The sequence below is a fragment of the Serinus canaria genome, chromosome 2, assembly GCF_022539315.1.
Source record: "Serinus canaria isolate serCan28SL12 chromosome 2, serCan2020, whole genome shotgun sequence".
Lineage (NCBI taxonomy): Eukaryota > Metazoa > Chordata > Aves > Passeriformes > Fringillidae > Serinus > Serinus canaria.
This window is the reverse complement of record NC_066315.1, coordinates 103,150,029-103,171,961: the sequence shown is the minus strand read 5'-3', so window position 1 is coordinate 103,171,961 and position 21,933 is coordinate 103,150,029. Positions and strand designations below refer to the sequence as shown.

Here is a 21,933-nt window from a genome sequence, read left to right as displayed (position 1 = left end):
CATGTTTGCTTTTCATTATAGTTGTAACCCAGTATTGGTACTGGCACAGAAGTTAAGCTTGATGACAGCAATTTTTTATCAGCTGTATAAATACTCTGAAAAAAAGTAAATCAAGCCTGAAAGAAAGCAAATATACTGAGAAGACCAACTTGAAATCTATGCTGAACATAAACAGAATTTTAATAGCCCCACGTTTAGTCATTCAGCAGCACAATAAAGGAATTACCAAATACAAAATAAAGAGAAATTTCACTTTAAGTCTGTTTTTATTGTGATAACATTGTTCCGAACACCAATAAACATTGCACTGAAGTGTGGGTTGCTGTACCCAAGACAGTCCAGTCTTAACAAAAACCACTGTATTGGTATGATCACAGATTTGACATTTTAAACACACTACCTTATTAGTGATTGGGTTGCTTAATAATCAAGTATTCCACATCTTCAAGATAAAAATGAAACAAATGACTGAAGAGAGTTTTCCCACTCTCAAAATAAGCCAACATTTCAACTTTCATCTGGAAGTAATTAACACTGTAAAAAAATCCCAAACAATTCCTTTCTCTTTAGCAAATTTTAACTCTGGAAATTAAAATTTCTTCAGGCAAAAGTGACATTTAAAGGCATCTCAAATTCTCTGTGATGTTTCACAAGGAATTTGCAATACAGTCATTTAAACAACTCAATATGACAGCATTTTCTAGAAGACTTGCATGAAATATTAACAAGAAATCTCATCTCTTTTGTGTTTACCATAAACGGATTCAGAGTTTGCTTCAGAAGTCCCATAATGGAGTTGACACAAGTGTTAAAACTTTTCCAGTTGAAAAGAAAAAAAAAAAGGTTTTGGAAGGCATATACTAATGACAGAAAGTTAAGAAGACACGAGCCAGGATTGCACATGCACTTGTACACTGTTGGGAATGAAAGCCCAGTCTTCTGAAGTACAAACACGCTTGGTACAGTAAATAAATTTTAAAAAATTAAATCCAGAAATGCATACCCTTTAAACTGCTGATCTTTGAATCATTATAGAAACGGATAATGTCCAAGTCACTAACAAATTTTGAATTGCAATGTTCCTTATTTACTCCCAGACAGGTGTCATTGACTCAGCCTTTGAGGGGTTCCAACGCTAAGAGGATCTGCATCTTCAACAACACAGTCTCAACAGGGGTGTGCGTGTGCCCACAGCCAGGCACACTTAGAAGTTCCTCTTTCACAGAAAGAATGATGTAGCTTGCGCTAGTTTTACACCAGGATAGCACAACTTGTTCTCAAACATTCGTTTCAGGCCACTTCTCTCCACTACAGTAACAAAGGTCAAGCTAACACATAATTCTTATTTACCCCCTCCACATTAATGTTGTGGCACAAGCCCACAGCTTGATAGCAACGAGATGTCTGCTCTAGAGTCAGTAAAGTGTCCAGCAGCCCCGAGAACACAGGTACACAACAACAGGCCCCATATTCTGTCCCTAAATGGGGTTAACAAACAATCTGAAAAGCTTCAAATACAAGGCAGAGTTAGAAAAACCAAACCCCCTGCCCTACTTGTATCAGAAAGACTCAGCAACATTTACATTTTATCAAAAAACAAATATCAAACTGTAGCTGTTACAGAGAAAAACAAATCTGTTTTTTTAATTAAGCAACCTTTTGGACACTCTTACAATGCAAAGTGACATGCTAGCAGAATGAGGAGCTCTCAACAAAACTCACACAACCCCCATTTTCATACCAGCTGAAAGTACATGTATTTGGAGATATACCTGATACTATTTTTCCACACTTCTCATTTACTCAAGTCCCACCTTGAAATCCACAGCTTATCTTTATGACAGTCTGAAAAGCTGAAGGGAATTAAAGAAAAAAAAAAAGTGAAATAAGAATATTAACCCAAAAAGACACAGCCAAACCATGGTAACAATCTGTCCCATTTGGGAACTCATCATGGTTTCATGAAGTGCTTTTTTTTTAAGAAAAGCTGTGTAATACCAGGGCTACCAAGAGTAGACTTAAGCATGGTATAGCAAATTTTGACAGCCACAAAAAGACTGTTTTAGGAAAGGCTGCTTCACTTCCTTTATGCAAAATAGAATCTTTAGATATAATATTTAATCTTGTAATTAAAATACTTTATTACGTTGGATTCTTATTTATTAATTTTTAAGTATTTAAGTGACTTAAAAGCTCAAATCACATTGATATTCAAAGCACTTGGTGATCATGAAAATTTTAGTTACTAATGAAATCTATGGGATAAAAAGTGGGAAAAGGGGAAAAAAATACATGGAATAATGCTTGCAAGCTTTTGACATTGAAAAAAAGTACAAGAAAAAAGAAGTAAAAATATCCTTTGAGTTGAATCCTGTGAAAGGATTCAACTCTCTACTTAAAGACTGAGTAGAATGGTGACCAAGAACCACAGAAGTTATTGTTCTCACAGTACAAAAATGAGGATTCCTTTCAATTCACTGACATGAATGACACACCGTGACAGGTAAGTTTTTTATCCCACTCTCCTTCTCCTGCTCTGAAAGAGATTCCAGGTTGATTTTGCTTGCCTCCACTCATTATCCATTTTATGAATACAGGAATAGACTAGAATTTTATAACTGGGAGGGGGAAAAGTAATTTCATCTATACAGTGATTTAAAAATGCCCCCCCCCAAGCAGTTCACCAATTGTCCAAAGTTAGCTGATGTTACATCAGAACTGAGGGTTAAGACAGCCTGACAATGGAGGAAAAAATCCTCTAAATGTATGCTTTTGCAGGTAGTGAAACTGAGTGATCTGGTGTTTAAATGACTGTAGTCCTTAAGCCCTTTGGGCTGGTGGAATGATATATTCTCATAGAGTTTTGTCCAAAAGAAGTTAAATGCACTAATTCAACTTAAAAAGCAGCTACCTTTGCCTTCAAGTACTTTTGGAGAAAGAACAAATAGCTGCTTTTATAGCTGATAAACACCAGAACTGGAATGTAATTTGTTCACAGGCTCTGACTGGAAACTGAGGAATGACCAGCATGATGTTTGCAAATAACCCAAAACTTCTTAAAAAGAAAAAAAAAAAAAAAAAGAAAAAAAAAGAAAATAAAGTTTTATTCTGCTCTGCAGCATTTAACCATTCTCACAGCTGGAACCTCACTACTGACTTGCATTTTCTTCCAGCTACTGAAAACCTGCAATACAGAACTCTGGAAAGACCTGCAACAGGCAATTAAAAAATTAAATACATAATTATTTTTTAGTATTGCAATTCCCTGAATATAATCTATACATACATTTTACTGGCCTACACAGCATACACACACATACACATTATATCTGTGCTGAAAAAGGAAATAAAAATGCCAGTTCCCCAACTCTTACAGAAATGTTCCAAGATTTTTCTTGATGAAAATTTAACATGACACAGCACAGCCTGAAAACAACAAAAGCCATACAAGTGTCTGAAGACAACTTTCATTTTAACAAGCTCATGAAATAGTTTTAACATTGTGTGTAAAAAAAAAAAGTAATAAGCAGAGTTAGTTCGAGTGTGATTTGTACAAGCCCAGTCTTGTACATGTAACAAAAGGCATATTTACATTTAAAGAGGAATTTTATGTCTTCAGAATCTGCCAGGCTAGCAAGGTCTGGACATTTTCTGTATTCTAGCTGAAAAAGAGCACAGTGGTCTTAGGCTCTGGCTCCTTTCAAAAATGGCCTAAATGCCCATCTGAACATTAAACCACGTTTTTCATTAATAGGTCTGACATTCTATTTGGCAGTTTCCATACACTTTTTGGCTTCATTTTAGGAAATATATTTAAGACAACTTAAAAAGAATATTCTATGTTTACAATAAGGTCTGTATTGATGAAAATGCAAAGTCATATTTTACCGCAGTATTTAGTTGCCCTGAAGCACTTGGGTACCATGACCATCAATGACAGGCCAATCTCAAGTGCCATAGAACAGGTATACAATAACAAACAATAAACAAACAAACACAAAAACCAACACATCCTCCCACAAAAAAAAAAAAATAGACAGTAGCTTTGCATTTTCTTTGTTTTAAACCAATGAAATTAAAGTGATTTCTTTAGTAAGACTTACGGTACCAATATATAAATTAGCATCCTCATTAAGAAAGTTCTTCACATTTAAACTGAAGTTGAGTAGCTCAATATGAAATTCCATCTCCTGGTGAGAAGTACTTTTCAGGCCAGGTCATCCATGTTAAGGTCAGGAAGAGGCTCTCTCCAGTAACAAAAAGAGCTGAATTCTGGGCACGGAAATGCAGAACTCTGTTCTTTATTAATCAGTGGGAACACATATTCCACAAGCTCACTTAGTCTGTAATACCTGTATTAAAGGAGAAGAAAGACCATTATTTAACAGTCTAGTTACTGTTCAGCTGTAGACAAAAGCAGCTTTAGAAGTCCAGACTAGAAAGGTCTAGTCAAATACAGCCCCACTACCACAAAAGTGATTTTCAACTCTATCTTTCCAATTTTCATTTTGAAAAGTTTCATTCAAGTATCAAAAACTGTAAGTCCCCAGCAAATAAGGTTTTCCACATTTCACATGTAAAAGGAGATCACAGTCATAAATGCAAATATTTTACAATCCCACTTCTAAACTTTCTTTAGCTGAAATAACAAAAATGGTCTTACGAAGATTTGTTTCCTTTAGTTTGTTCTTGGATCAGTTCACCCTTTGGATTCACAGTAAATATTCTGCAGTCTGGAACTCCCACTTGCATGTAGGCATATACATCCTGCAAAAGCACCAATACAAGTACATGCTTCAACATTTTCTTATTGAATGTGGTAGCAAGCAATTTATCAAAGGAATGAGAAAAGCTGATCCAAAAAGGCTACAGTAAAACTGCCCCTTAAAAAAAAGTCCTCAAACAACAGTAAAAAAACCCAACCCCCGAAATATACACACACTATAAAAAAATATTTCCCCTGCCCCCAAACACTTAATTCTTGTGCCCAAGCCTAGGACCACAAACATGCACAAAGTCTACACCACACCACTCCCTGTGACAATACTCTTCTTACAATACCCCTCTTTCTCTCACTTAATTACAGAAGAACTGAACGCAGAGAAAATACAGGAACCGTACAACCAGAAAAGGGATTCAAGACTGTAAAGCACAGAATTAATGCCCTTATGTCACAAAGTAGTCAAAAATACTTTAAAAGAACTCAGAAAGGTGGCACATATTTATTAAAATGACACTCCTAATGAATCTTTGCAACCTTTCTCATATAAGCAGTTGTAGCAACTTTTACTTAAGGTATCTGCATGTGGCTTTTCCTGATCAAGTCCATAAAAGCAGCAGTGTCCCATTTCTATATTCAAATTTTCATAAACACAAAAAGAAATGCCTGTTTGTTTTGCTTCTCAAGTACATACATTTTAATCATTCAGTTAGAAAGGGGCACTTACATTGGGCCTGTTTCCAAAAGCAGCATAGAAAGGCTGTTTACTGGGAGCAAACAAATTCTTGATATCATTCAAACATTCGATTTTGAACTTTTCAGGCTTCTTTTCTATGACTTCCCTAAAATAAAATTTCAACAGTCAAATTCTAAATCATGATTTGAGAGAAGATATCCTCCTTTCCCCATTTATCTGGTATTTATATTCTCATTGCTTCCTGTTGCTAGCACTGGTAGTTATAGACACAGTGCTAAGTAGCTCTCCAAGAACAATACAGGAAACAATCAAACATTCCCTCTTTTCCAACACCTACAGCAAAAAACCCAGATGAATACTGTGCATAGGCTAAGTATAAATGGAAATGGAATTCCCCGCTGTGAATGCAGCTGTGAATTGCTTTTTTGTAGCTGACTATCTGAATGAGAAGATCTAATCAAGTACACATAAGTGTACTTGTTCCAACTCCTATCTCTGACAAAAGTGCATAAAGCCCATTACATTAATGGAAGTTGCTGTCATTGCTACCCGTGACAAAATAAAAAACAAATAGACAAAAAAGCACAACAAAACTTAAACTGACAAAATCCCCTCCACCAACAACCAACCCCAAACACCTGTCCATTATTAGCTCCTCCCATCAAGAACAGGCAGACTATGGCTCGTCCAAACTATCAACTCGGTTGAACCATACCTAAACTCCATACTTTGTTTTAAGCAGCTGTATATGGAGCAATCCCAACACCACAAGATCATTTCACATGACAGCCTATATTCCCCAGATTTTTTTTTCTCTTCTCTCTATCTTGTGTAGCAACAGTGCACTGCAAACCTTGAAGAAGACAATAATGTACTGATATAAACAGAACCTAAGAGTCATCAGTCATGGACTAGATGAATAAAGAGAAGGAGAAAACAAGTTCTTGGACTGCTATGTTGTGTTTTGTAGCCACTTCTAACGTGCCCACAGGAACAGAAGTATACAGGTGAAATTCAGACAAAACAAGAGTTTTTAAATGATCACTAGAGGGACATCAGGTCTCAGTAGCAAATATAGTCCAGAGTGGAACATTTCATTACAGCTGTAATGCCAAATACTTTAATCTTTTCATTCTCTGAAATGGGGAGGGAACTGATACAAGAAATCCCACATGCTTACCTATGAAAGGCAGAAAACAAACTGCTGGGGGACAACATGAGAGGGCCCCTGGGGAGAATTGTTCCTTTGTCATTCACCCAGTGCAGGTATCCTCTGGTGATATCTGCCATCCCAATGGCACGGGCAGAACAGTACAGGAACTTGTAGCCATTTCTGGAAAATAAATTACCAACTTAGTTCATATTCCTGCTGAAGTTTCTTTGCAAAGGTAAATACACAATTATAGCAATGTCCGGAGGCACCAGTTTAGGTACTGAATTGCTGCAGAGCTCTACACACACACAAGGAAAAGACTTTTCTATTGTTAAAAGAATCTGCAGGGCAGGTAGTAGTTTAAATACACAACTTAATCAAAACTGAGAAACAGGAAGTGCAAACAGAATAGGGATGGTAAAAGTCAGAGGACACAATTAGGTAGACTAGACAGTGTTTAAATAAGTGCCACACTGGTTTTATTCAGCCTCTTTCAGCCCAGCTGTAGGATGACAGCAATTATTTAAATTATCTGCATCACAAAATAATGGGTGCCAGATCTCCTGTCTTTTTCACATTGTTGGCAGAATTTGCAGTGCAGAGTGAACGATGGATAACAACAAGCATTCATTAAGCCCCTAAATTCATCCTGCAGACTTTGTATGTTCATCTGTTACACAGATTTGTATACAGTTACTGCATGCACAAAAGGCTTGAGTGTTTATGTGCATTTTCAAAGACTTAATTAAATTTGGCAAATAATTCCAAAACTGCTCTTCTGTTATGCACTGAATAAACAAAAACACCCACCCCAAGCCACCCAAACAAAACCCAACAAAGCAGTAACATTCATTTTATCTCCCATGAAGCACAAGGGGCCACATGAAGGCCAACAATACATTCTAAGACCCCAAATATTTTGTGGAAAGAAAGACTACTAAAAAACAAAAACAAAAAGCTGATTATTTTAACTCTGAAGTTTCTAAAAGCTGATCATCCTCAGTTAGCAAGTATTATTTCTGGCATCACTGTATTTGAAATAAGTTGTTCCACTGCATGAAATCTAACCTATGGAGCATTCACCTGGCTTTGGAAGCAAACCCATTAAACCAGAAACACTAATGCATTGGAAGAACACTATTTAGTTTAAAATTTATGCCATGTGATATTACTGAAAGGCTTAGTGACCAACCTGAGTTGGTGGAAAACAGACATGCGTGTCTGAGAAATGATTTCTATTATGGCTCTCTTTTGTAGTCATGAAAATATTACACACAGTTTTTAAAAGCTACAATGCAGAACAAAATGTCTGAGAAGGAAGCTAATAAAAGTGGGGGCTTGCATTCCTGTAAAAGTATACATCTGTGGAAAGAACTTAGTTTAATTTGTGTATGACGCAAGTTGCCCACTTCCCAGCATTTCCACCAGTACATTTTAATAAACTGAGTAATTTTTAACAAGTATCTAATTACTTATACATTAATTCCCATATTCCAGAAAATCCTACTTGTTTCATAGATTGCATACTCACTCGTTTATAGAATGATAGAGTTTTGCAATGCCCTGATGAGTCCAGTCCTTGCCAAACTGAGGGAGGATATGCCCCAAAGCATCAGACCTAAAAGGAGAATCAAAGGTACCTGACATGTGGTATATGAGTTTTGTTAAAGACAACCACTAATGAACATACAATTTAGAAAGACTATTTACAGAAATATTTCTGAAGGTCCTAACTATTTAAAAAGAGAATTAATAAATAGTCCAGACAGAGCAATTAGTGGGGTCATACAATACAAGTCAGTTTCCAACTTAACCTGTGGCTGCTAAACCTGGAGAAGTCTAATAGAGGGAACAATCACATGGTAAATGTTATCATCTTGGCCTTATTCTTTTAAAATACATTTTCTAGTTTGTTTTAAAGATAAGTACAGATTGAAATAAAAAAGCAATGTTATTAACAAACATCCTCTAATAGTTGTCTTAAATAAAGTTTCTTTACCTTGTTTTGAAAAGCAGGATCAATAAAGCAAGATTAAAAAAGAAACAAAGAAAGAAAATCTCCAAGATACTTACTTGGTTATTGTTCCATCAATGTCTGATATTATGATTTTATCATTCCAGTTCCAGAGGTATATTGTTCCTGCACAACGGCAAGTCCCTTGATACTGGGTTGTAATACTAAATACAACATCATTAGGGCCATCTCTGAGCTTCAACTTTGCCTGTAGGACAAAAGTAAATGAAAATGTGAGTTGCCCAACCTCTAAAATTTTTATGATTTTGGAATCGTAAATGAGCTGCACAAAATGGCTCATATATTCTTCCTTGTCTATCTTGATTAACTCATCAAAAAGTGACCCATGGTTTAACACAGGCACAGTTTTGCTGTCCAAGTCTGTTGCAGCCTGGGTACATGAGTATGTCCACAGTTCTTCTACTGCTTACAGCAGCAGGTATTTCACCCTCTGCCACTTTAATTCTTGCTCCTACAACAGATTTGCAGCCCTGTCAAGCTGAACTCTCAGTTTGCCATAGGATACAACAGTATCTTCTGCTTAGTGGATGCTTTCTTCAACATTCTTCTCTGATGAAAATCGTACACTTAGACAGTAGCAGAACTAACTTTTAAGTTAGGTTAGACCACAGTGAATAAACTGCACACCAATTTAAATGTATGCTATTACACAGATGTGCAGATCCCAGGATATCCAAACTGCAGAAGCAAACAATGCCACTTTTCTGGAAACATCTTAACATAGAAATCTGATTATAGAACTTAATAAGAAATTACTATTTTTTAATTCAAACAGATTCTTAAAAAAAAAAACAACAGAAAAAATTATCAGAATTTCCCTACAGCTGCCTACCCTTGCACACAAACACATGTTAAATTTCTTTTAAAAGAAATTTTTTTTTTTAATTTTTTTTAAGGATTTGGAATCATCCTACGCACAAAACAGGCATGTCACTTACTATCTGGTCTGAAGACAGTCTAAGTGACTTCTTGTAAGATGTAACGTTCCCATGGGGTGGATGCTCTGCTGGGGCAGAATCCATTTTCAGGGATTCCTTCAACTCCTGGGATGCTTCATCACTAGAAGAATCATCCTCTGGAGGCCTAACGTGACATCAACCAGAATAAATGTAAGCTACATAAAATCCTTCTTTAACGGAGTAAGATGCTTATGCCAGAGTAATTTCTGCTGAGGATTTGCTGCTACCTGATAGCACAAATTAAGGAAGTCTATGGTCTAGTGAATGCCCAGATAAAGCCAGTGAATGCCAGTAAGCAAGTAAGACTTGGAATGCCAGTACTAGTTGAGCTCTGAACATGACTATTCTCAGCTGGCTCCATACACAATGGGTTTAGTAGAGACACAGTGTCAAGTGGTCACTAATACTGTGTTGATGAATTAGGTAAACTGCAGATGAAAAGGGACACTAAATGGGTAGCAGTGCTTCGTTTTTAAAAAAAGCTGCCTCAGTTACTATGGCATTTAAACTGTGGGTGTTAGTGGAGTAGCTCACCTTTTAAGGTTATTCACTGACTTACTTTTCCTGCTCATTAGAGATTTCAAGATTAAAAGCAGTGTTTAGTTTCTCTGAAGTATTAAATCACAATATATTTAGTTCTTTAAACCTTTAAGAAACCAACATTTCCAAGTACCTTTGCAAAATCATGCAGGAATATGCATATGCATAATAAATACCCTGGAATGGGAGAATTTTGTGCTTTTAAGCACCGATAGCTGTCTACCACAACTCGGGCAACATGTGCACTGCGATGAATACTATTTTATTGTTTCAATTATTTAATGTTACAAAAAATTCCACATGGTTCAAATTATTAATACAATATTAGGCCTTCACAAAAGAAAAAAAAATATTACAAAGTGTATCAGAAACAGTATCAATGTATTTACAGAGCAGTGGCCTACTGATAAAGGTTACCATGTATGTATTTGTTCTGTCACTTCTGTTATGATTTAAGAAATAAACACAACAGCATTTAGGAAATAATTGTAGTGTATTTGTAGTTCCTACAATGTTTGCTGCCACATTATTTTGCTGAGTTGTTTGCTATACACATCTGGTTCCTCTTCAATAGCTTACATGTTTTTTCCCCACAGTACATAACACTGAATTCTTCATTCAAAAAAAGAAAAAAAAAGGAAAAAGGCACTATTCAGTCCACAGATAAGTCTTCAGACAGGAACACACCTACTATTAACTTGCTCTTTTATAGTTGCTGGCAGTTCATTTGCTCTTTGCGTCTCGGTTTTCCCCTCTTTTGCCTCTGGTATCTAAAGCAACATGATAATAAAGAATATATTGACATTTTAGGCATTTTAAACAAATCCAAGTTAAAAATACCTACCAAACTAGGTACATAAACTATATTAAGTCTCAGAATCACCATTCTGCATAATAATTTCTAAAAGTTATTTTAAAAAAGGATGCTTATAAAGAAATTCTCTATTAAAGCTTTTTCTTATTTCAGGAAACAAAACTCTGTGTGTGCCAGAAATTGGGAACTGCTAGTTTAACATGATAAATTTAGCATTAAAAGGAGCTGTCAACCTCTGAGCTTATAAATCACTCTTCTGTGGGGAAGTAAGTTGAGGGCCCATACTCAAGGTTTAGAAAGCTTAATTTAGTCTAAAATAGGGGGTCTCAGCTTAAGTATTGTGCAGTGCAGCACCTACTTACTTATTTGTGTGTACATTTCTAAAACATACTGCAGTGACTGAAGAGTAGCTGTGATAACTGCTTATGGCTTAAAAGAAAGAATTCTAAGATTAATGTGCAATAGGTGGATACAATAAATTTTGTTGACGCAACTAAAGCACCAGGCAGTGATGCAGCATTTGAGGCTAAATAAACAGATGCAGCTACAGCTGCTGCAGCATCAGCTGGCCATCACTGACACTGAGCTATACAAGCAGTGTTTTGAGGTACTTCTGACAAATAACTATTTTTTTATCTTTTAACATCTAACAGAAAAAAAAAACCCAGTAGGTCTCAGCCACCTGCTTAGTCATGCTTTCTTTCTTGCGCCAGAACCACCACCTTCCAGACTTCTTTGGCATCTTTTCTTTGACCCAAGACTCTACAGTAGCCTGAAAAATTAGACATGTTTTTAATTAGTATAGAAAAACAAAGAGATAATCAGGTGTTACTACATACAAACTTTTCAAAGAAAGTATGCATTTATCTATTTACCTTAGGCAAACTCTTCTGAAACACCTGCAAACTCAGAATCATCGGAGCAGCCAATGCCCAGTTATAATACCTGTTTTAAAACATGTTATTGGTAAGATACTACAAAATCTACAGATCAATAAATATCAGCATGAAAAACTTGCCCTTGTGTTGATGAAAACACGTATTTGCTACCAACCACTAACACTTTCTGCAAGCAGAGGAATTTTAATATATACAATTCAACATCAGTGGTAATTACAGGAAAAAAAAATCTCACTTAAGCTAAAGCTAAATTTAATGCAAATCTTTGGTTCAAACAGATTCATACACAAACTGCAATGGAAGCTGAGAAACATGCTCACTTCAGACACCAGATCTGAAATGGCATTTTCTATAACCTAATTACAAAACACAGAGAATTTACCTGTTATAAATCCGTATTACCAAATTAGGATTGTCTATGAGTCCAGGGTTTTCAGCAAATTCATGATAAGTAATGATATGTTCCATGAATTTTTCTGCAATAGAAAGAGATTTTAATTAGAAAGTAATAACATAAAATATCAAGATTTTTGATTAGTTTACATCTAGGAAAACCCCTTCTGTCATTTCAGATTGCTGATCTTGCAGCATCACTAAAGATGTGCCAATTGAGGCCCACCTGTCAAGGCCTACCTCTTCCCTACAGAAAAAGCCTTGAATCACTTCAACAGTCACAGTAAAGAGCATTAGAAAATTAGAAGAGGAAGGATAAGGAGGAACTAATTCAGTTCAAAGGCTGGAAAAAGAAAGCCATGCTTGTCTAGGAAAATTTTCTTCCAAAATTATGACTGCAGGTAAGGGGCCTACATTCTACACTAGAAAAAGAAGGGAGGGTGATGCCAGCTTTTCAGGTTTGGAAAACTACTTTCACTAAGTAGCCTTTTCACAACTAGTTTTCATATATGTTTGCAGAAATCCATGATTCAGTAAGATCCCTGCAATCAAGACATCCCTCTTTCCAATCAAATCCAGTACTGCTATCATGTTACCACAAGACCAGTCCTGAGTTTTTACTAATAAGCACCCAAATGTCACTTAATCTATTAGAGACTGGATGACCATTTAAAAAAGTAGTGTTAAGACACTGCAGTATATGACCTTGAAGATTTTATGCTCCTAAAAGCTCCTTCAAAAATACATACGACTTTAATAGTAAACAGACTAAAGCATTAAGAGAGAAAAATCACCTAGTAAAAATCTAGAGGTAAACTATCATTTGGGATAGAAGTAGAGCAGAAAACATAGTCCAACACAAAGGGGTTTTTTTCTCCCACAAAGGGGTTGAAAAAAAAACTGAAAAAGAAGAAAAATTGTCAGGCAATTGGAAAGAAGATGAATTGTTAAGATTTACATAGGACTAAGCAAGGACTGGCAACCAGAAATTATTGTAGTTGGTCAGATAAATATATAGTACAAAAAAAGGAGACAGAAAGCTTCTCAAGACATCAAGTGTCCTTGATTAATATGAAGTTCAACTCTGCTATCTCTTCTTGGAAAATGCTTGAGAATTTTAGGAAAATGAGAGACTTTCTATCCCTTTTTCTCAATGTGAGAATAGTTAATAAGCCAAAGTTTTGTAAGGAGGAAATCTGAGCATTCAAGCCACTTTAGCTGCCTGAGCTCAATTCCTCTTTCTCCTTTAGTCTTTCACATACCTTTAGAAATCTCTCCATTTTCATTGAGCCCTCCACAAAGTGAAAGTGTAACATCAGGCAAGTCCATAGCAGAATCAGACATGCACTCTGTACCACTATCAGCAGCAGCACTTCCCACTGACTGGGGTGACTGGGAACCAGAAAGGGTATCTGACTCTGTCCACTGCCTGAAGCCAGGATCAGAATCACTAAAGAAAAGTGAAAAGTATTTTACTTGCAAAAAAATGTAGATCTTAGGTTACAGAACACACTATATGATTACTCCCCCCAAAAAATCTTGCTTTGGAATTCTTAAGTAATTTCACAATATAAATTTAAAACCAACCTAACAAAAAGCCCAGACACACACAGCCACACCAGCCCTTCATAATATTGGCAGACTGATTCCAGTTCTCCTAACATCCCCCTCAATTTGGCAATAAATGCAGCATTTCTCGCCTAAATTGGATTTAAACGAAGAAAACATCCTCTATGTTCTACTTCTGCAAAATAATACTGTGGTCCTCAATCTTTACCAGAAAGTTGTAAAGTAAGAAAAAAGAAAAAAGGGCTTTTAGTGTTTTTAGAACACTGTGTGTTGTAAAATGTACAATAGAAAAGAAATATGACCTTTAAAAAAAAAAATCACATTGTCATTTAAGGCTGGAGTCACTAGTTTAATCCACTGAAAAGTTTACAATATGGCTGAACAAGAGTACTGGTACAAAAGTAGTTTAAACATACTGTCTCTATGTCTGCAGAACATACAAGTTCCACAAAGTGGAAAACTCTCGGTTGTCCCCTCCCATGTGATCTTTCAATGTGTTTCTTGTCAAATTAGAATTTTCACAATGAGATAAGTACTGAATACTTCACAAAAGCCCCAAAACCTGAAGTCCAATTCTTTTTATCAGAACTGGCACATAAATAATACATGTAATGACGCAGGTCATGCAATTGCAGAATTACCCAGATTTACAGCATTTTACTTCAAAATTACCTTTTGGGAAAGTAGAGTGCTGCAACTTCAGGTTCCAAAGCCTTTAGGTCATCCAAGTAAATATCATCAGGGCCTTGATGATGACTTCGCTTGTGCACCCCTGTTAATTTTAACAATTAAGATTATTAAGATGAAGTTACCCAGACACATTAAATACAAACATAATCATGGAAGATTCACACTCATTTGTATGATTTTTAAGTTCCAGAGTTTTCATTATAATTTTAGTCAGATAAAACTTTAAAGTAGGAAAAACTGAAAAGGCACATTTACACGTTTTCCACTACGACCTCAAGTTTGGTAGATCACACTGAGGGTAAGAATCAAGAGCTTTATTGCATACCTTTCTTTTTTGAAGGAGAGTCAGTTTTTGCTGTTGGTTTTGTTTCAGGTAAAGGATCCATCAATATTCTGGGCTGATCACCATCCATTGGCAAGGGAACTTGCGGTTCTACGATTGCAGAAGCAAGAGAGTCTTTAACATCCATCTGCTTAAGGAGAGGATGAGTTCTTGGCTCAGGTTTCAGTACTGTACAGACAGAATCTTTCACATCATCGTCGTCTTCAACTTCATCAGAGCTAAGGATAACCCTAAAATGAGTCTTCTCTGATGGAGTAATGGTAGCTGTTCTGCAATGTTCCAGTTTTTCTTTCTTACTTATCTGAAAAACAAAAGTCTAGTCAATCCTTTCACTCCAGCCATTTGTGTTATTCCATTCTAAACATTAAATTTGTACTCATGGTACAAGTTCTCATCACACAAGGAAACCAGAAAACAATTTAAACAAGTACTGTAGCAACAGAAAACGTGTCTCACCATATTAGCAAAGTTCCCTGCAAAAGAACTTTCATAGGAGCTTATTTACATGTTCAGTAAAGAAACTGACATAGAGAAAGAACTGACTTGATCAAACCTCAGCAAAGAGAAAGTTTAAGTGTGGATTTACCAGGGCCTCTGTTAGATACCAAATATACTCTTAGCAAGGCTACGGTTCCTCTAGAATGAAACAGAACTTACTCTACAATAAAGAAAATTAACTTCATAAATTGTTTCCTTCAGGTTCTGACTAAAAATTCAAAAATTTCAGACTTTCACTGCTGGTTTCTGGGATTACTTTGTTGAGCAACTTTTGAACTCAACAAAGCTGACTCTGTCTACTTGCCACTAGGGGCTGCTACTTCCCCATTCCAGCTGCATTTGAACAACACCAACAGATTTCCAACCCTCCCCAAAGAAAGTCTTAAATATGCCAAAAGACCGTTACAAAGTTAGAGACAATAAAGACATTTACCTTGGTTGACTCTGGGAATCCTCCCCATGTCCATTCCATGTGAGATTCAGATCTGAGCAAGCTCTCAGCAGGCTTAACTTCTAGTTCTGAATCACTTTTAGGGCAGACTTGCTCAGAGAAAGGGCTACCAAATCAGTAAGAGTGAAAAAAAAAAAAAAAAAAAAAAAGAGAAAAAAGAAAGCCAGTGTTTAAAATGCATTAATGCATTTGTTGTCCAGCTACTGTTGGTAGAGTTTTCAACAGCTTAACAGAGCTTCAATTATTTGGCAACATGGCAAGAAGCCCAGCAGGGTTTTCAAACGGTGAGAAATTAGGTTAAAACCAAAATCACATTAAAGACATTAAAGGACTTACATAGTGATCACACAAAACAGATTCCTCCACTGCATCTGCAGTGCAGGAATAGCTCTCTCTTCAGCCCATGTTCCATTTTTCAAACAGAAGAAGAACAAAACTAAAAAGTTCATCAAAAAGTAAGACAGAAAATAGTTTTAAATTCCTTAGCTCTGCAAAAATATAGCATTTCAGCTCGCTATACAGAGACTTGAATAAAAAAAGTGCTGCAAACATAACCCACAAGTGCACAGAACAACATCAATTCCCAATGCAGAGAAAAAAACATTCAGAAGATAACTTAGGAAAGGAAAAGGAGATAACTTGGAAACTTCCTTCAGATGTGTTAGGACTAAATGACCTTTAAAATCCATCCTGTTTTTCCTACAGTGGTTATTATCCATAAATCAGAAACAGACTTGTAAAATTTACTTCAGTCAAGATTACTTTTTAGCCAGAAGAACACCCTACAAAATGCTAGAAAGGAGCCATTTCGAAATCATTTAGCACTTAGGATGTTAGAGATTAAAGGAAACTCAAAGTTTTGTCTATCCTTCCTTGAATAGGGCAATTATATTCCATATTATAGAAATGGTGCTCTTTTTACTTTGACGTTCATAACATATTATGGTTTGGATTTATATAAACAAACCTCAGTATCTGAATTTAAACTGTAGGGACCAAAGCTGGACACAGCCCTCCATGTGTGGCCTGACCAGCACTAAAAGGAGAGGCATCATCACATCTCTGTGTCTGCCACTAATGCCCTGTGGATGCGGCCCAGGATCCAGTTTGCCTCTGTTGCTGCAGCCGTGCTCTGCTGCCTCAGGCTCAGCTTGTTGTCCCCCCAGGTCAGCAAGGCTGCTCCCAAAAACACAGATCCCAGCTTGTGTTCAGCTTTTGGGTGGTGTCATCCCAGCATATGACTGCACACTTGTCTTTGCACTTGCTGCACTTGTAATTTGTGACTGATCTGGGTGCTAGACAATCTCTTTGAGGCTCCCTCTCCCATGAAAGCTTGGGCCAGATGAACTTTTGGGTCACTTCCAATTTGGGTTGTTCAATGATTTAATACTGAAAATTTTAAAGTAACTCCCTACAGGTATTTAATTTATGGATTTTTTTCCCATACAAAACTCTTGCAAGGATTACCTAATTCAGCACCATATATCAAACTTTCTGAAGGTTTGAGGAACTCAGGTTTTGTAGTATTATACAGGACTAAACTGCGATCGCAATTCAGACTGCAAAAATAGACATTACACAAATCACAATCCAGACAGTAAGAATCCCTCCTATTGCTCTGAGAGGACATCCTAAAAATCCAAGATATCAGGACATTTAAACATCTCTACAATGGTGAGTTGTCAACTCAGTTGACTTCCAGCCTTCATCACCCATGGACACAAAAAGAAAACTGGTATTTTCCCCCTCAGTTCTCCATTAACAATGTTATACAGGAATGACACTTTCTGTCCTGTTAGAGGGGCTTGTTTAAAGTGACACACGGATGAAAATACATGTACAAGAACATGAACTAACTCTCCCTACATGTCAAATAATTTATTCCACCTACACCACAAGTCACCTGGAAGCTATACACAATATTTAATATACAAAATATTAACCTGTTTCTAAGTCTAATTCTTAATATTCAGCAGATCCTGCAAAAGATTGACTATTTCAGGGCTTTGGGACCCTAAGTCTATTCTATTTCCCTCAAGGTATGTTATTCACTGTCACTCTCAGGCAGAAGTGTTCAACCACAATGCCCATGCTTGTAATAGTGACCTAGCTGTGCCAACATTGCCAAGAGGAAGAATACTGATGGCATCAGGTATCAAATAGTTAATAGCTGTGCTTTCCATCTCATTACACTGAGTATGGCAAACAGAAGTGTCCCCATGGAAAGGACTTGTGCTATTTTCTTCCTTGAGCTCCCTGCAAGGGTTCTGAAGAGCAAGACAACCAAATGAACTGCAAGTTAGTTAGCTTTTTCAGATCAGCAAAAAGGAGGTTATTAAAACCTCCCATTTCTCTTCTTCTGTACGATAGCTACATGATAAAATCTTTCTTTGATGGCTTAGTAGAAGCAATTTAAAGCAAAATTTCTCCTAGGTGGCTTGTGTCAGAGAATCCCTGATCCAATATTTTCCCCAAAGACAAAAAGGAAAATTGGCAATTTCTCTGTTGAACTGCAATCCTGGACTGGGTAGCTTTTTGTTAAAAACCACCCCAGAACTGTGAAAAGCCCAAATTCCTCACATGAGGCACAAACAAGTTATCAGAGCAGACTGGCCCCATAACACATAAATGAGAAGAGATGCATGAATTATCTCTCCCAGATATAACCTGCTTGTCCGTGTTAGCTCAGAGTTTTATAAGCTAAAAATAAGTATCAGCCTCCATGCTACAGTCATCTAGGTGATAATAATCCATACAGCAACATGTCAGTCCTAAGGGTCAAACACTGTGACTGCTTTTCAGTCACAAACCACAAACCTTTGGGGAACATTTCAGGACTGCATCTCATTAAGTGTAATTGAGGATGTGGTTGTCAGCCCAAAACATAAAAAGGAATGATAATGGGATTTCCTGTCCAACTGCTTCTGTTCATTAACAAGCTATGCACTGGGGGAATTAGCAGGCACCAAGCATGGTGTGGTACATTCTGACTCCACTGAGGCCACAGCCCTGCAAACACCTGAAGCTGAGAGATCATACAACTTCAAAAAATATTGGCTGAAGGTTGAACTCTTCCATTCTGCACCACCTATTGATGCAGAAGGACATGTACCTGTGCACTGAGCAGATAACAAGCAACAATGGCCATCATGGAAGGCTGACCAGTAATCCTCACTGAGCTTGTGAATGTACCTGCTATGAGGCAGATTCCTCCATCAAACTGAAAACAGTACAACTAGACACTTGCCAAAGAGTTCAGCTGAATCAAGATACTGCTTAGCATGCTATGTCAGACATATATGCCCTCTCCTGTATGTCCAAGGTTCAGGAAAAGTACAAAATTTACCTCAAATACTACCACATATGCACAAAATGCTTTCTTATGCATATAGAAATTAAGGTTAGAGTGGTGAAATCCAAAGTGTGAGCCTTGAAAAATTAAATGCAAGAGGAATAGCATGAACATCAAAATGTACTGAAGAATGTACCTGAATGTATGTACAGAAGAGCCTTGTCACTGAAAACTGACTGGAAAGTTGTATTATGCCATTTTTAAGATTTCACAGTCAAGTGATGATGATTTCACAATCTCTAGACAAAAAAAGACACCAGAACTCCAGCAAATCCCCTGTTCTGAAGTAGAATGTGATTCAACTTCAGCATCTGGCTTTACCTTGAGCAATTAGGATTACTTCACACAGTAAAATATACCTTAACATACTCATCACTTTTGTGTTCTTGCAGATCAAGTATTACTTATGCCAGGGTGAATCATGGGGAACATACCAACTTTCCATACCCTTCTCAGCTTGAGGGAATCTTGTTAACTTTATTTTTTCTCTTTAACAGTGAAATAATACATTTTGTGAATTTCCCAAAGTTTCAAATTAGTATTAAGTGTTGCATTTGATATCACAGAAGTTGGGCAAGTTTGGCAGTTCTACAGATGAGGGGGAAAAACAGTAAAAAGGCATAGTATTTTTTTTTTCATAATTACTCATCATTACACAAATGATGACATTACAAAGTGGCTTACTTCTCCAGAGGGGACCAGTCTCCATCAGATAAGGGGTAATGGTCTTTCGAATGATAAATCAAAGATTCTTTTTGTTCTTCGCCCTTTGGTGATGAATTTGAAGATCCTCTGTGGAGACACATAAGACATTAATTCAGCTATAAGAAATCTGTGTTACTGATTCAGTAAAAGAAACTACATAGATATTATTAAAAAAAAAAATCTAAGAGCAAAAGTAAGGAGTGTATAGCTTAAAGGATTTGTTGTTTGCAAGACACCTTATGTAACTTTAAAAAGTATTTAAAAACTATTATTAACACTTGAAAATATTACAAATTTTAAAATCTACTACACAAAGATGAACATAAATTTTTACACAGTGAACTTTACTATGTGAATTTTACAATCACTGGAAAAATGGAATTAGAGAGGTTAGTTTTGACAAATTTAAACAGTAAGAAACCAGGGGTAGGTAGTAGCATCACAACTTACCCAAGAGCTTACAGATTAACATCAACTGTAATAAGGATAAAATAATGCACTTTTCTGAACAGTGGGGATTGTTTTGCACTGGGAAATCTACTCAATATCTACATCAGACCCACACCCAACCAACAGTAAGACCCTATTTTACACAAAGTCCCCTTGAAATATTACCATCATAAAGTACTTCAGATCTTTTTACAGCTTTCTGAATTTAACTGAATAAATACCTATTCTCAGGATACAACTAAAGTGTCTGAGGTTAGATGAAGGGCATCATGGCTATACAGTAAATAAGAATACAAAGAAGACATGACTGGAATTTGAGTGCAAAATGCAATAGAAATTATTTTAAGCCATTATTGTGAAAGAAAAAATTATTTTTATTCCAGTGCACAGTTGCACTGGATTTGTTTTGGAATGCTAATGCTCATTTCTCTTATGGATGGTAGAAATAAAACATTCTGCTATTATCAAAAATGTAAATATTTAGAATTTGCATTCCTACTCAATTAGACACTAAGCAGTTACAGTGATCTACCCCATTTGCACAAGTCTTTCATTTGGAAGTCAGTCTAGGTTATGGTAAATGCTTAAGTCTAAAAATGGTTTTTCAGCTCCACTTCTTATTCTGCAGTAGTAGTCTTATGAAACCTGATGATGCTGCCTGACTTAAGATGAGAATTGCACAGACTGTACATCCTTTGTATTCATAAACTAAGCTAAGTGTGACAGAAATATGTTTCATGCTATCGTTGTTGGCAGTACTAAGTATCTCCACAGGAGGAAAAAAAAGTATGATTGAACAACTAAATAAGCACAAAAAAAATATTAAAGAGGTCCTCAATATCATTACTTCAGTGGGGAGGGAGGCAGGATGACACGTGGCTGGTACTGAACAAATTTTATTCACTGGAAATTAGCAACAAGAAGGGTTCATACAAAAGATGCAAAAAATCAAACTTATCAAAATAAACACAAAAGTTAAATATCTAAATGTAGTCAAAGATTATTGAAAATACAAGGGGAAAAATCAGTATGCATCAACTTCTAACTTCAAGCTGCACTATCAACTCTAAGCTATTTATTCTGCAACATTTATAAATAGCACTACCACATCTTCTCATTGTTGTCCACTTTACATATAGTCTAAATATATACAATTTTAGAGACAGATAACCAGTTTGAGCCTTTAACACCCTTAGCACTGGAGAAATGATGTCCTCTATTTCTGAGTTGTAATACTGTAATCTCAGTTTTCCTAATATTATTTTATATAAGTCTAGCACTACTAACATATCTAAATCATAGCTGGAAAAGACAAAGAACATACTTTGAACAAAGCTGATGAACACTTGGTAATAGATTTTCCCAAGAAAAAGGAAACATCTTGTTTTCTGCTTTATAAAAAACCAAAGAGATAAGACATTATATACTGGCACCTGTGGCTGAATTTTGACCTTCCTGTTAAAACATCAGCCTCCCCTTTCCTTTCCTAGTTTCACTTTGAAATCTGAAGCTATGCCTAAGAACAGTTAAGTTTCTAATTTCTTATCTTTCTTCTTCCTTTTCAGAGCCACACATTTATAACTAAAAAAAAAAAAAAAAACCCACCCAAAAAACAACATAATCTCAAACAAAACTACCGATACCACCTTACGCCCCCACAGAGTT

At 36.3% G+C, this 21,933-nt stretch overlaps 1 protein-coding gene across 3 annotated transcripts in view; it reads right to left on the bottom strand.

The window, feature by feature from the left end:
* Positions 1-247: 247 nt before the first annotated feature.
* Positions 248-21,933, bottom strand: part of LPIN2 (lipin 2) — a 43,975-nt gene continuing 22,289 nt past the window's right edge. For 2 of the 3 annotated variants that reach the window (XM_050970732.1, XM_009102337.4), the window contains exons 5-20: positions 19,798-19,905; positions 15,744-15,867; positions 14,795-15,113; positions 14,452-14,551; positions 13,473-13,660; positions 12,200-12,293; positions 11,794-11,863; positions 11,601-11,690; positions 10,792-10,874; positions 9,544-9,688; positions 8,644-8,792; positions 8,102-8,188; positions 6,598-6,750; positions 5,448-5,562; positions 4,664-4,767; positions 248-4,352 (exon numbers count right to left, since the gene is read on the bottom strand). In XM_050970732.1, coding sequence (XP_050826689.1) covers positions 4,208-4,352; positions 4,664-4,767; positions 5,448-5,562; positions 6,598-6,750; positions 8,102-8,188; positions 8,644-8,792; positions 9,544-9,688; positions 10,792-10,874; positions 11,601-11,690; positions 11,794-11,863; positions 12,200-12,293; positions 13,473-13,660; positions 14,452-14,551; positions 14,795-15,113; positions 15,744-15,867; positions 19,798-19,905 — 2,074 coding nt within the window. In that variant the 3' untranslated portion in view covers positions 248-4,207. Of the gene's footprint in view, positions 4,353-4,659; positions 4,768-5,447; positions 5,563-6,597; positions 6,751-8,101; positions 8,189-8,643; positions 8,793-9,543; positions 9,689-10,791; positions 10,875-11,600; positions 11,691-11,793; positions 11,864-12,199; positions 12,294-13,472; positions 13,661-14,451; positions 14,552-14,794; positions 15,114-15,743; positions 15,868-19,797; positions 19,906-21,933 lie in introns of those variants that run through there. The other variant, XM_050970731.1, reaches the window with a different exon arrangement.